Source organism: Rattus rattus, chromosome 4 (genome assembly GCF_011064425.1).
Source record: "Rattus rattus isolate New Zealand chromosome 4, Rrattus_CSIRO_v1, whole genome shotgun sequence".
NCBI lineage: Eukaryota > Metazoa > Chordata > Mammalia > Rodentia > Muridae > Rattus > Rattus rattus.
Genome location: NC_046157.1, coordinates 20,739,933 through 20,755,459, shown reverse-complemented (window position 1 = coordinate 20,755,459; position 15,527 = coordinate 20,739,933). Strand labels below are relative to the sequence as shown.

General features: G+C 42.6%; 1 protein-coding gene across 1 annotated transcript in view; it reads right to left on the bottom strand.

Moving 5' to 3' along the window:
- Nucleotides 1-6,522: 6,522 nt before the first annotated feature.
- Parp9 (poly(ADP-ribose) polymerase family member 9) overlaps nt 6,523-15,527 on the bottom strand; it is a 35,317-nt gene continuing 26,312 nt past the window's right edge. Inside the window, 3 exon segments of the mRNA XM_032899364.1 lie at nt 6,523-7,296; nt 11,337-11,511; nt 13,309-13,445. Of these exon segments, the coding sequence (XP_032755255.1) occupies nt 6,902-7,296; nt 11,337-11,511; nt 13,309-13,445 (707 nt within the window). The 3' untranslated portion in view covers nt 6,523-6,901.

The window sequence follows — 15,527 nt, the reverse complement described above, 5'->3', positions numbered from 1 at the left end:
CGCCGCAGGGGCTGCCGGGAAGCGGAGTCTCCGTGCGTGGACGCTCTAGGCTTAGTACCGGCCAGGGAAACGGCAGCGATCAGGGCGTGGGACTCTTGAGGACGAGGTTGGCAGTCAGTGACATGTAGAAGTTATGGAAACAAACTTTTCCTTACTAAACTCTTCCAGAATGGACGGATTCCCCTCCTCACATCAATATAGCTTCCCTCTCACATGGTAGGTACCTCACACCCGAGCATGCTTATTGGATGAATGATGGCATGGTTGGAGGCTGAGGGAGTATTACAAAATACGTCAGTGTCTCACGTTCAAAGAATTCACATGCAACCCATTTGCAAGAACCTTCTGGGTATTCTCTTCAGTTCTCACCCATTTTGCCTGGTAATTTATTAGTATCCTAAAACATTAAGAAATGGATTTTTGAACTTGGCATGGGGACGCATGCCTATGTTTTCAGCACTGGGAAGTATAAGGCAGGAGAATGGCGAATTCTAAACCAGCATTACTACGCAGAAAGATACTATCTCAATAACGGTAATTTTCGACAAAAAAAAATATTCGCTTTGATCTGAGAAAACGCGTTAAAACAAAATGTTTAGGAAAAATGATTGTTACTGTTACGTGATGGAATGTTTCTTTCTAGGGAGTAGAGTGGTGGCTTCAAAGGAGCACTTTAAGACAGCCAAGCAGAGGTCACAGGAAAATCTCACACCGGACACGATTTAATAAGTCAGTTTAAAAGGACTAATGAGGAGCAACAACACGAAGCAATACATTTATAATAAAACAGGAGGAGAAAAAGGACCACATAGACTAAATCCTAGGTAACGCAGTGTTCATTTCTCTTGGACTCTGTGTTAGTTTTAGTAAACTTGACACAAACTAGAGTCGCCTGGGAAAAGAGACCCTCAATTGAAGAACTGCTCCCACCAGATTGGCCCGTAGGCATGTCGGTGGGGTGTTTTCCTGATTCATGTGACTGTGAGACTCACTGTGGGCGGTGCCACCTATGGGCTGTATAAGATAGCAAGCTGAGACTGGGCGGTGACCAAATTTCTCATGGTCAGCTTCAGTTACTGCCTCCAGGTTCCTGCCTTGAATTCCTGTCCTGGCTTCCCTCAAAGATGTACTGTAAGCTGAAATGCCTGCCCCCAAGTTGTTTGGTTAGTTTTATCATAGCAACAGAAAGCAAACCGGAACCGGAACTTCCTCGCTCCTCCAGTCCCTCCCTCCCTTTCTTCTCACTTTCTCCCCTCTGCATCCCTATCACTAACTGTGCTTGCTATATCAAAGCTGAGTTTGAGCAAAGCAGCTTGGAGGGGGGACGGGGACTTAGGAGCAATATGCTAGCTAGTTTTGTCAGTTTGACACAAGCTAGTCCTCTGGAAGGAGGGGACCTCAACTGAGAAAATGCTTCCAGAAGATCCAGTTGTAAGGAAATTTCTTAATTAGTGATTGATGGGAAAGGGCTCAGCCCACTGTGAGTGATGCCATCGCTGGGCTGGTAGTCCTGGGTTCTATAAAACATCAGTCTACATAAGCCACAAGGCAGCATCCCTCCGTGGCCTCAGTGTCAGCTCCTGCCTCTATGCTTGCGAGCATTTGGAACAGTGTGTGTGTGTGTGTGTGTGTGTGTGTGTGTGTGTGTGTGTATACATATAGATATATGTATATATATGTATGTATATATATGTGTATACATATGTATATATAAAATAAACTTATCTCTCAGTTTCGTCATCTCTTTGTAAACTGTTTATTTTTATTCTATACATTTGGTACTACTTTTATCATTCTCATTTTTTTTTTGGCTTTCTTCTATGAAAATTAAGACCCAACTGACCACATGCACACTGATACTGTTTTTAAAACAATTAGGAAATTGCAGGTTGAGAGTAGAAGATAGCTCAGTCAGGAAAGTACCAGCCACTAGAGTCTGAGGACCTGAGTTCAATCCCCAGCATCAAGCAAAAAGCTAGGTATGTTCATTTGGCTTTTTTTGTTTGTTTGTTTCTTTTATATTTTTATTTATTATATATAAATACACTGTCAGTCGGTGTATTCAGACATACCAGAAAAGGGCATTAGATCCCATTGTGAGCCACCATATGGTTGCTGGGAATTGAAATCAGGACCTCTAGGAAGAACAGTCAGTGTTCTTAAACGCTGAGCCATCCCTCTAGCCCCAGACTTGGGCTTTTAATCCCAGCCTCGCCCAATGGCCTAATCAGCATGCCGCAGAGCTCAGTGAGAAACTGCCTCTCAAAAACAAACAAATAAACCAAGGTGGACAGTTCCTGAGGAACCACTCCTAAGGTTGCCCACACAAATGCACTTACTTTGCTTGGTGGCACACAACTTTAATCCCAGCACTCTTAAGAGGTAGAAGCAGGAAGATCTGTGACCTACACGCTAAGACCCTATCTCAAAACCTCCAAAAGTTCTTTTTTTTTTTTTTTTTTTTTTTTTTTTTTTTTGTTTTTTTGGTTCTTTTTTTCGGAGCTGGGGACCGAACCCAGGGCCTTGAGCTTCCTAGGTAAGCGCTCTACCACTGCGCTAAATCCCCAACCCTGCAAGTTCTTAATAGACACAGCAGCTAGTAATAAATACAGGAATTAAGTAACAAGGTATAATAAAATATGACAATATTTATAAAGCTTCTATCCCTTTGCTTCTGCAATTTAATTCTTTATTGCCTGTTTAAACCTTGTAGGATATAGTATTCTATATCCTTTTTCACACACTTGTTTTTATGCAGTGGCAGGGAAATCAAGTACATTACCAACTAGACTCAGCCTCTTGGTCTGTATTTTAGAGTATATAAATATAAGAAGAATATAAACACAATAAAAGAATGAATTAAATGCATATCTGTATTAAATAAAAATAATGATGTATTTCTGTCCTGAGAAGGTTGAGTATTTTTATTCTTTCTGTTCCCTTTTCCATTAATGCTTCAATGAACTGCCTCAAGCCTTTTATTCTTTTTTTTTTTTTTTCCGGAGCTGGGGACCGAACCCCGGGCCTTTCGCTTCCTAGGCAAGCCCTCTACCCACTGACCTAAATCCCCAACCCCTGCCTCAAGCCTTTTAGAAGTGTCTGGCCTCAAGGCCGCTTTTCCTCTCTCGCCTCTCTCTCTCTCTCTCTCTCTCTCTCTCTCTCTCTCTCTCTCACACACACACACACACACACACACACACACAGTGGTAAGGCTGAATAGAGTCAAATATGAAACCTTGACTTGCAGCTCTGCTTTTTTTTAAGAGTTATTTATTTCATGTATGTGGGTTCACTGTTGCTGAGCGGTCTCTCCATTCTGCAGCTCTGCTTTTTCACCGGCATAGCAGTGGTTCCTGTAGTCATTGCAAAGTAATGACATCAAGCTAAATTTTCTCTCAAACATTACACAAACATAGAGTATTGAAGATTTTATTTACTGACAAAGCATGTTAGAAGCTTCTAAAAATTCATTGTTAGCTAATTATAATGGCTTGGGCCTCTAATCCCAGCACTTGAAAGGCAGAGGCAGGAGGATCAGAAGTTCAAGATTATCTCAACTATATAACAAGTTCAAGGTTTGCTCAGCGTGGTTGAGTAAACCTTTAATTCCATCACTCAGGAAGCAGAGGCAGAAGGATCTCTGAGTTTGAGGACAGCCTGGTCTACAGAGTGAGTTCCAGGACAGCTGGTACTATACAGAGAAACCCTGTCTCAAAAAACAACAACAATAATAATAATAATAATAATAATAATAATAGTAATCAAGTTCAGAGCTAACCTGAGCTACACGAAACTCTTTCTGCAAATAAACACACATAAGAACTGGTTTTCCCTTCTCTAAAATGGCTATCTTATTTTGTGTGTACAGCCTGTCAATCAGATCCTTTACGCCCATAAATTAACCATGCAGTCTCTCGGTATCTCACATACCCAGCACTTTAAAGGCATTCTGATGTGCGATGTATGTCACCATAAGTTAAACATCTTTTCTAGGGCTAAGATATAGTCAGTGGTAGAGTGTTTACGTAGCATGCCTAAGGCCACAGGCTCAGTCCCTAGGACCACAAAATAATAATACCTACCACATGTAAAACCTCTTTCCATAAAGCAGACGTGATCTGAAGTTGCAAAATTGAAGTTAACTTTTAAATAAGTTTGAGTACAGAAACTTAGGAAATACATTTTAACTTGTCTTTTTCTAAGGACTTTTTTTAAGATTTATTTTACATATGTATGTACACTGTTGCTGTCTTCAGACACCAGAAGAGCACATCAGATCCCCATTACAGATGGCTGTAAGCCACCATGTGGTTGCTGGGATTTGAACTCAGGACCTCTGGAAGAGCAGTCAGTGCTCCTAACCGCTGAGCCATCTCTCCAGCCCATCTGAGAACTCTTTTTCTTTTTTTTTTCTTTTTTTTTTTTTCTTTTTTTCGGAGCTGGGGACCGAACCCAGGGCCTTGTGCTTGCTAGGCAAGCGCTCTACCACCGAGCTAAATCCCCAACCCAAGAACTCTTTTTAAAATATAGAACTAATTCTATTTCTAAAATATTAGTGAATCCTTCCCTGCTGTGTTTCACTGCAGTAACCCTCAACTTCTCAGTCAGCCCGCCCCTTTCTGTGTTCCACATGGCTTCACGGATGACCTATCTTCTCAGTCTCAGCTTGGTACCGCTTAGTCAACACATGCAGGCCCCACTGTCCTGACAACTGGTCACCCTTTGGCTGTTCTTTTTTATTACTATTTGTCTTAGTTAGGGTTTCACTGCTGTGAAGAGACACGGGACCAAGGCAACTCTTATAAAGGCAGCATTTAATTAGGACTGGCTTTTTGAGAGGTTTATCCATCATCATTATGGTGGGAAGCATGGCAGACTACAGACGGACATGGTGCTGGAGGACCCAAGAGTTCTACATCTTGATCCACAGGCAGCCAGGAGGAGAATTCCTTGCTCACTGGACAGAGCTTGAGCATAGGACCTCAAAGGCCACCCCCACAGCGATACATTTCCCCCGGGCCACACCTACTCGAACAAGGACACACCTCCTAATAGTGTTACTCCCTCTGGACCAAGAATTCAAACGCATAAGTCTGTGGGGGCCAAACTATTCAAACCACCACACTACTACATTTATTTTTATTGGAAGAGTGTTGGGGGAGCTGTTTGGAAATCAGACAACTTGCAGGAATAAGTTCTCTCCTTGAACCATGTGAATTCCAGGGATCAAACTCAGGTCATCAGGCTTGGTAACAAGTGTTTTTACCTACTGAGTCATCTCAACAACATTTGTTTTAAATGTGTATGTGCTACAGATTGAACCTACAGCCACATACAGGAAAGGCACACACTCTACCACTGAGTACATCTCTAGCCTAACTGCAATATAGTCTGTTCTGGGGAAAACCAAGGAAAAAATCCAGCTGTGTTCTGCAAACGTACTCAAAATTCTTTAAGCAGGAAATCTGAGATTTTTAAAGATTTATTTATTTGTTTGTTTATTTATTTATTATAAGTATGCAGTAGCTCTCTTCAGACACACCAGAAGAGCGCATCAGATCTTATTACAGATGGTTGTGAGCCACCATGTGGTTGCTGGATTTGAACTCTTAACCACTGAGCCATCTCTCCAGCCCAGTGGGAGACCTTTCAAGCCGATAGTATAAAGCCCAGATTTTAGGACAGCACCATATAGTAAAATAAGTATGTTTCTTACAAGGAGAATATAGCTTAAGGTAAGAGCAGAAGGGAATGTTCTTATGAGGAGCTGAAGATTGAACAGTGAGAAGTCAGAGGTTTAGAATTACAGACAAACATGGATGTGGCAGTAGGAAGTACATAGATGGTAAGATTGGCCTCATATATTACAAATAGCACCTTAAAGCCAAATCTGGGCCCAATCGAGGTGGATTCAGCCTTTTTTCTTTTGGATTCAGTCCGTATAAGAGCTGTCCTCTTTGCCTACAACACTCCTCTAGCTCTGCTCCCCCTTACCTTCTGGTCTCTGTTTCTTTTGAAGCTTCTTCTGAGTCCTTGATGAATTTCCCCTATTCTCACTTAAATTTCTCCAAAACCTCTGTTAACCCTCCTTTAACTATTAATATTTGTTCATGTGTCCATACCTGCCTTTTCCAATTATTCAGGATAAAATGTTTTGGGGCTATTTGTCTTGGTTAGTGACTGAAGCAACTGTAGTCACCAATAAATGCCTGGTGAGTTAGTACTTAAGCCATACAGTGGATGAATGGCAGTGAATTTTTGATTATTGGTTGGGGGTGGGGTATCTTGGTTTTCCACGTCAGGGTTTCTCTGTGTAGCCTTGGCTGTCCTGGGACTCCCTCTGCAGACAAGGCTTGCCTTAAACTCAGAGATCTCTCCAGCCTCTTCCTCTCAAGTTCAGGGACTTGAACTTGGTGTGCCCTACCATACCCAGCATCGAGTGGCATTGTTTGATATGACTAAAGTCTTGATGTCCTGTGAGTTTCCGTCATTCCATTTCACGCATTAACTATTCACAGCCAGTTACTCAGACAAAGGTGATTTATTTGAATATCCAAAGCACTTTATAAAATTATATAGAAAAATCAAAATCATCCTGTCGTCCTAGTTTGTGCTATCACATTTTAGAATAACAGACTTGAAAAAAGAATCCTTGTTCTATATAAAGTATTCTTGCTGTCACCTACAGGGAGGGAGATGAAAGATGTCAAGTAGAAAAGACAGTGAGGAAGTTTTAGCTGGCATCTGCCCAGCTCCTGGTGAAGGCACAAGATGCTAGTGTGTGGCTGGTGCCTTTAGTGACCCCGTCAGTCTGAACAGATAACCTGTCACTCAAGTCACTAATGGTCGTCATTTTTGTCAGTTCACGCAAACCCTTCTGCTTGTTAAAATGACGTGGAGACTAAACAGGGCTGCCATTTGAGACCCTTCCCCAGGACTGCAGCGAAGAGGCCATTCCTGGTTCTGATGAGTAGCCCTGTGACCACATCGGATGCTGTGAGAATGTCCTATCCTGTGTACAAGTCCACAAGTACTTGGGCATCGCCTGTACGCCACTAAAAATAACAATGGTTTCAGGGTTGGAAACATTGTCAACCACGCTGTCATGAACATCTAAAGCCCCAGGACTCAATGGCGGAGGGATGATATTTGAGAAATTACCCTGACAGAAGGACCCTGTGAGTACTTCTGCCTCAAACACATAGATTAGCCTGTCTGTGCTAGAGGTTTTTCTGGCCTTGTCTGCTAGTTTCTTGAGGCTCTTGGTGAAATATATGCCGGCTCCATAAACTGGGTCTGAAAGAGAAAAAAAAATATGTTCTGGTAGATGATGTCCATTTGGGTACTAATATGTATCCTCTCTCTAGACATTCACATAATTAATTACCTCCACCTTAAGTTGCTCCCCTGAGACAATATCACTGATACCATCAACAATAATGTTAGAGCACACAATTAGAATTTACAGAGAAGTTGCTGGCTTTCAAAGCAATTTCACATTGATTAGATTCAATTAACCTGTAATTTGGGTAATATTTTCACTTAAAGCATAAAAATCTAAGATTTGGAGAAATTATGATTCAAATCAATATTAACTAGGCAGTTGGCAGGAGTAAGAAAATGTGTTTTTCTTAGAACATTGGCAGGCTACATAAGCTACAAATAGGTCTATCTATCTCTACAGCTATTGAGAATACAGCCTTGAAATAGCACCCAGCAAGAACAGGCGGCACTAGGATGAGGATGGTTGAGTTTGAGGCCAGCCTGTGCTAGGACAGAAGCATGAAAATCAAAAAGAGAAAGGGGAGTGGGCAAGAAGGCAGAGTCCTGGACACTGTAAGAGAAACAATGTAAATGTTTTTGGTTTGTTCAAGAAGAACAACCTTGGTTTAGGAGAATATAGTCCTTATATCCCTTGCAAGGTACGCTAGTCTCTTACTGTGGCCTGGTACAATCAATGTCCCACTAAGCATCCTCCATTGCTTTGACCTAGGTTTACGAACTAGGTTTATACCTATTATAGAAAAGATAGATTCAGGATATTAACAATACTCAAAAGCCAGGCATAGTGGTATAGGTCTGTAATCCTGGCACACCAGAGCTGACAGTTCTCAGCAAACCAAGAATATCTAGGAAGACCTTGTCTTAAATAGCAAAATAACAGAAATGAAAATAAACACACCAAAACCCTCTAGACTGAGCCAAATTCTGAGTTTCAAGATGGCCTCTGTTCAGTAGCCCTTCTTCACCGTAGGGGACCTAATGCAACTTAGTGACATGTATAGCACCATGAGCCCATGGTTCACTTCTCAGCAGTGAAAACATCACGTAGAAGGTAACACACTAAAGCCTCTTTGAAGCTATAGTGTCATTCCTTCTTCCTGTCCCTTCTACACTGAACCAATCACTGCCTTAGGCTCTAGAGCAGCACTGGGAATTAGACATGCAATATAAGCCACGTATGACACTTTAATAGTTTTCTAGTAGCCACACTTTAAAAAAAAGGGAGGGGGGTGAGCCAGGCGTAGTGGTGCACACCTTTAATCCTAGTACAGGCAGATCTCTTAGGAATTCCAGGCCAGCCTGGTCTACAAATAAAGTTCCAGGCCAGCCACCTCTGCAGAGAAACCACGTCCCAAACAACAACAACAACAACAAGGATGAAATCAAATTATTATAGTGCCATTTTAATATCTAATTATCAGTATAATAATTCACTAGGGAGGGGGGCTGGAAAGATGGCTCAGAAGTTATAAGCGCTTGTTTTTCAGAGGGCCCAGGTTCAGTTCCAAACACCCACATGGTAGCTCACAACCATCCATATCTCCAGTTCCTGGGGGATCCACCATCTTCTGATCTCCACAGGCATCAGGCACACTCGTAGTGTGATGCATATACATCCATGCAGGAAAACACTGCTGCATGTAAATTAAATCTTTTAAAAGGTTGTATACTTAAAATTTTTTTTCACTAAGGAGATACTTCATGTAGTCTTTGAAATCCAGTATCTATTTTACTTATATTTAGAGTACATTTCAATTCAGATTAGCCACGCCTTATGTTCAGTAGCCATGGTTGCTAGAGGCTGCCACACTGAACAGTTCATGATAAATGGCTATAGTGGTATTTGTGTTCTGAAAACATCACAAAGAGATTTCCCTAAAATGTAAACAGAGAAGAGACAGTGCCAAAATAATAGTAGTCTGGGATTAAAAATAAATAAGTTTTATTACAAGAGCTTCTTTTTTAATATCGCCTCAAGGACAAAAGAGATAAAGCTGAGAACAAAGCCTCTTAATACATTTATCCACATATAAAATATATCATATACATATTAATATATATGATATATTTATTTTTAATTCATAAGGAGATCACGGTCTTAAAATTCTAGCTTCCATAGATTAGTTTTCTAAGAAGATTCTTTTCCAACAAAAGGCCCGAAGGACTAAAAACATGTTTTTTTCCTGTTTTGACTTTAAACTATAAATGACAGGAAAATAAAGCATGATAGTTTTTTAGAGCAGTTTTCTCAGTTCAGAATTCTTTCTTCCAGCTGGTAGAACCGAAATAATAAGAAAGAGATGTGACTAGCTCTGACCCAGAAACTGCAACCGTCCCCCTCCCCAGTCTAACACCCACTTTTTATCTCCTGACCAAAATCTTAAGCCTGTCTGCCCTGATACTGGGGCGTCCCTCGGTCTCTGGAGCTCACGTCTGTGTCCTGTGAAGCCATAGACTCCCCCTGCTGAGCCCGCCTGCTGTCTTGACTGGAAGCTCAGCAAGTATGATGTCGCCTCTATTCCCACCCCACATCTAGCCAGTGCACAGCCTGTTTGCCTGCTCTATTATTTTCTCTGGGTTCCCACAAAGTAATCTTTGAGCTGCCTGCTGAGTCCATTTTTCAAACTGTTTTATTGATGTTACCTGAGGAAAGGGATCCTGTGTCCCGTTATGGAATCATGAAGACATGAACTTGACCTCAAATGAATCCTCCTCCGTGATGAATTTTTCAATTTTTTTTTGTGTGTGTTTGTAGATTTATTTCATTTTACTTATTTTCTGTGTGTCTGCGTGAATGCTTGTGTACATGTTTGTACACCATGTGCATGTAGTATCCATAGAAGCCAGAAGAGGGCACTGGATCCCTCTGGGACTGGGATTCAGATGGTTGTGAGTCACCAAGTAGGTGCTAAGAGTCAAACCCTGGTTCTGGGGGAGAACAAGTGCTTTTAACTTCTGAGCCATCTCCAGCCCTGCTTGCTGGACTTTAAAAAAAAAAAAGTTGCTATTCATTTAATTTTATGTGTGAGTGGTTTTGCCTACATCAATGTGCGTGTACCAAGTATGTGTGTTTGGTGCTTGGATAGTTCAGAAGAGGGCATCAAATCCCCTGGAACTGGAGTAACAGAGGGTTGTGGACCGCCATGTAGGTTCTGGGAATCAAACCGAGTCCTCTGCAAGAGCAACAGGTGCTCTTAACCACTGAATTGTTAAAGGAGTCATATTGCTGGGGAAATTGTAGTCTGGCTACAATAATCTGAGCATGTTCTAGCCTGTGAGGCAGTCCAAGGGCAATCCCCTCTCTAGGCATAGAACTAGAGTCCTCTCCAGCAGCACACAGTGTTTGTTCTGTGTTTTCCCTCTCCCGTTTCAAAATGGGAGTGATCACTACACTTCTCCCAATCCACTTCATACCAGTAGCTAATAAGAGGGGCACTTCACCTGCCAGATTATACCTGATTCAGCACAGGAACTAGAGAGCAGAACAGATCGGCTTGATGGTACACACCTTAAATCCTAGTACCAGTACCGGGGAGAGGAGGCAGCAGGCAGATCCCTGTGAGTTACAAGACAGCCAAGACTATACAGACTCTGTCTAAAAAAGGTGGGGTGGGGCACAAGACACAAGCTTCTTCAAGCTACTTTTCTTAAATAACTAAGTTACCTTTAAGTTAAATGTAAGCTTCTAACTAAGGAATGAGGAGTTGGTATTGATAATTTTGTTGAAATGAGAAAGGTAAGGAAGGGATGCATCATGGTGTTCTCTGTAGACAGGAAAGCTAGAACACAGAAACAGAAAGGAGAGAAAAACCAGAACCATAGATCCTGCTGTCCATAATCACATCCAAGGATAGCCCACAAACAAAAGACAGAAAAGACAAAAGAGTGACCATTTCTAAAAGACTTCGTCTCTGAAGCCCAGGGGTGAAGGATCCTTCCCACAGCCATCCACTGATGCCTGCTTGCCTGTGCACAAGTAGGCAGCCCTGAAGACAAGCCCCAAGGACAAGCCCTGAAGACAGACAAGCCCCAAGGACAAGCCCGATACCTACCATTGTGTGTCGAGTACAGTCTGTGGAAGCCGACTCTGCATACTGCATTGCAGAACTGGTGTGGGACCTGCTGAAACAACCTTTGGCTCCCAGATCCCTTTGGCATCTTCTCTTCCATCATCTTCTTCTTCTCTTGGAACGCAGCCAGCAACACCTTATTGTCTACCTCCTCCACCTATAAGCAGAGAAGAGAACTGATGGTCAGAAAAGTGGCGACTTAAATTGTTTCCTGCACTGCTTGAAAAATGCATGTGCTATGTGGATGGAATATATGAAGTTTGCTTTTCAGTTCTCTCCTAATTTGGCTTCTCTCTCTTCAAAATCTACCTACTCCCTTTTTTTTTTCCCAACAAATGTAATGTCAGTTGTATGCCTATAGACCCAGAAGTAGAGATAGGAGAATCAGAAAGAGATCAAGGACAATCTCAGCTACACAGCAAGTAGGAAGCTAGCCTGGGCTACATGAGACTATGTCTCAAAAGAAAGTATATTAATAAAAACTCACAGGCCTGGGGGGGGGTGGCTCCATTAGTTAGTAAAGTGCTTGGCTTGAAAACATGAGGGCCTGTGTTCAATCCTCAGACTCTACATTTTAAAAAGCCAAACATGTGACATGTGCTTGTAATCCCAGCACTGGGGAGGACACATGGAAGACACATGTCCCTGAGGCGCACTGGCTGGCCAAGCTTGCCCACTTAGCAAGTTCCAAGTAAAAATGAGAGACCCTGTGTTATATACTATTCTACTTCTGTGAAGTGACACCATGTCCAAGGCAACTCTTATAAAAGACTGCATTTAACTGGGGCTGCTTATAGTTTTTGGGGTTCGGTCCATGATCATCATATTGAAGGAAGCAGACGTGTGCTAGAACATAACAAAGAGCAAGACAGACTGGCAAAACTTTTGAAACCTCAAGGCCCACCCCCCAGTGACACACCCCCTCCAATAAGGTCACACCTCCAAACCCTTCAGAAATAGTTACACTAACTGGGGACCAAGCATTCTAATGTACGAGCCTTTGTGGAGGTCGGAGGAGGATTCTCACTCTAAACACCACAGACCCTGTCTCAAAAAACCAAGGAGAGTTGAGGAACAGAAATGTCCTAAGGCAGGACAATAGCTAAGGTTTTCTGACCTCCACATATTAGAGACCACAAATATTAGACTCTCCTGACACTCTTTTATGATAAGGAATTCAAACCTTTTTATCTCCTCTACCTAGTGAGACTTTTACACAAATGCTTTAATCCCCTACCCCATAAAGCTTTTTATTTACAAAGGCCAAGCAGCATTCTCAGAGCTTAAGTCATTTAGGCACTGACACTCCCCGCCCCCTTTCCTTCATTTCTTTTTCACTGTTTCTTTTCACTGTTTCTTTTAAAAGCTAGCAAGCAGAGACTGCGAGGTCAGACCCTGTCCATGGGGACAGGACACATCTCCACCAATGTTAGAATAAAATGGAGCGAGCTCCCCACCCAGTTTGCTGGCCCTTCTGCTTTCTGAGTAGCACTCCCTGCTAGTGTGATAGAAACTTTTGCCTTGTTGAAACACTTTAACTGCAGAAGCCTCTTTATTTCGACAGCACACACACCAGGCATGCCTGTCCCGCTACACACACAGTTCTCCTGCGTCATCACCATATGCAGTCACTCGTACTGCAATGACCAACAATACAGACACAGTATGTGTCCCATTAAAGCTAATGGTTTAGTGAGGTAAAAAGTGGGTAAATGGGAGTAGCATGGCAGGCTAAATACTGTTGTGCATGGTCACTTGCCCATGAATCTTGAATCTGTGGCTCTGCTTATCTCGACAGCATGTCTGCCTCCGGTTTCAACTCTACCCTTCAGGCCTGTATTCCCACCCAATCTCATTCCAGAGAGCGGCTGAGTCCTTGGCAGGAGAACTTTTATTCTGGCGACAGAACCAGTTAACAGCTAGGTAAACCAGAGCCGCTTTTGACTAGATATACCTTCACAACACACAAGCCACACTTGTCGAAGTGTTTCTTTCGGTCCTGAAATTCCTGAGTTAAAGATACTGGGTATCGTTGAAATGTGCACCATTCTTCCATTTCATCCAGTTCTCCTTGTTGGTCAGTCCCCCATCCTAAAAAAAAAAAAAAAAAAAAAAAAAAATGATAAAACTTTGTTTCAATGTTTCATGAACACAGGGGAAAATGTTAATTTTTTTTTTTTAAGTTTATTTTATATCAGTGCTCTATCTGCATGTACACCTGCATGCCAGAAGAGGGCATCAGATCCTAGTATAGATGGTCGGGAGCCACCATATGGTTGCAGAGAATCGAACTCAGGGCTTCTGTAAGAACTGACAGTGCTCTTAACCACTGAGCCCCAAAACAAATTCATGACGGGCAGTAGCAGTGCATACCTTTAATCCCACCAGTCAGGAAGCAGAGGCAGGTGGATACGGCAGTATACGCATGCCTGGTGTATGCACACTGGTGAAATAAAGAGCTTGGGCCGCCTTGAGTTCGAGGCCAGCCTGGTCTACAGATGGAGTTCCAAGAGCTACACAGAGAAACCCTGTCTCAAAAAAACCAAAATAAATATCTAGGATCTAAGAGTGTAGAAGACTATCCCATTGGGAGCATATGCTTTGTACTGTTTAGGACATGCCGGAAGAGCTGTACCAGGTCCTCCGGAGCTGCTTCTGATTAAAACCAACAGAAACCTTTGCTCTTCACTTGGTCCTAAAGGTATCTAAAACAAGATAGAAGCCTGCCACCTCTACGCTTCACATTTGTCTCTTTTACTTCAGACCTACATGTGCAGGCACGTCTATTAGTAAGGAGTACCAGTCTACTTTATCTTCACATTAGTCACCTTGAGGCCACCTGCATGATGAGAACAATCGTCTGTGATGGAGACGGTTCTTCTGGTAGAATCTGGGTGAGTCCCTCCCCTAGAAGACTGTTACTAACAGTAATTTATGAGGCCACCTTGCAGACCCTGAGCTGAGGTGATGGTGAGCAGGAAAGGCCTGAGGAGGACTGCGTGCTTTCTCTGCCTGCCCTCAAAGTCGTCTTTTTTTCCTTTCGAGATTTATTTTCATTTTATGTGCCATGTGTGTTCTGCCTGCATGCGTGTCTTGTGCACTGTGTGCCTGCAGTACAGGCAGGAGACCAGAAGAGGGCATCAGATCCTCTGGATTTAGATTCTTAGTGACTGCAAGTGTTTGGAATAATCAAACCCAGGTCCTCTAAAAGGGTAGGACTCAGCTCTTAACTGCTAAGCCATGTCACATAATTCATCCTTTAATTAAACCTAAAACTCACATAAGTAACCAGAAGAAGAAACTGAAAGCCCGGGGGACCCTTTATCCCTTCCTCTTCCTGATGTAAACTAATAAAAATCTTTCTCTGCTTTTCACTACTACTGCTCTGAGTCCTGGGAAGGGTGGCCGAGCTAAGACTCCTGAGGCAACTGAAGCCAGAGCTTACGCCCTAAAACCCTGGTTCTAGAACTGCAGTACAGTAAGTCACAGGATAAAATAGAGGGGCGATCAACTTGTCCTTGATGGCCTGGGCCATAAGATGTGGGTGAGGAAAGCAGTAATTACACTTTTCTCCCTACAATAATACTATGGTCATGGTAAACAGTGACACTGCTCAGGACATGTTCGTACCTGAGCCAAGCTGCAAAGAATTAAGTAAACATAAAGGGGACTGGAAAGCTGGCTCAGCAGTTCAGAGCACGTGTTCTTGCAGAGGACCTGGGTTCCTGGGTTTGATTCCCAGAACCTAGGTCAAGTCCCAAAGGATGTGACACCCTCTTCTGGCCTTCATGGGCACCTGCATGCACATGGCACATGGGCATTGCATATGTACCACACACGGAAAGCACCCAGACACATAAAAAAAAAATTAAAAATGCAGAAAGCATGGGAGACAAGACATTCATACAACGTTTCAGTTTTCAAACCCATTCACTTCTTTACCTCCTCTTTATCAAACCACCACAGAAATGATCAACAGAGCTTTATAATCAAGGATGAAGAAATTCAGGAAAGTTAAGCAACTTACCTAACCCAACAAAGTAGGTAAGATTAGAAACCTGGCTTTCCCTTGTGATTTCAACAAGGAGTCATGACATATGTCACTCGTGGTTTGAGCAGGAGCAGAATCCAGAGCTGAAGAATCTATGGTGTCCTCTGCTTCCTCCCTCCTTT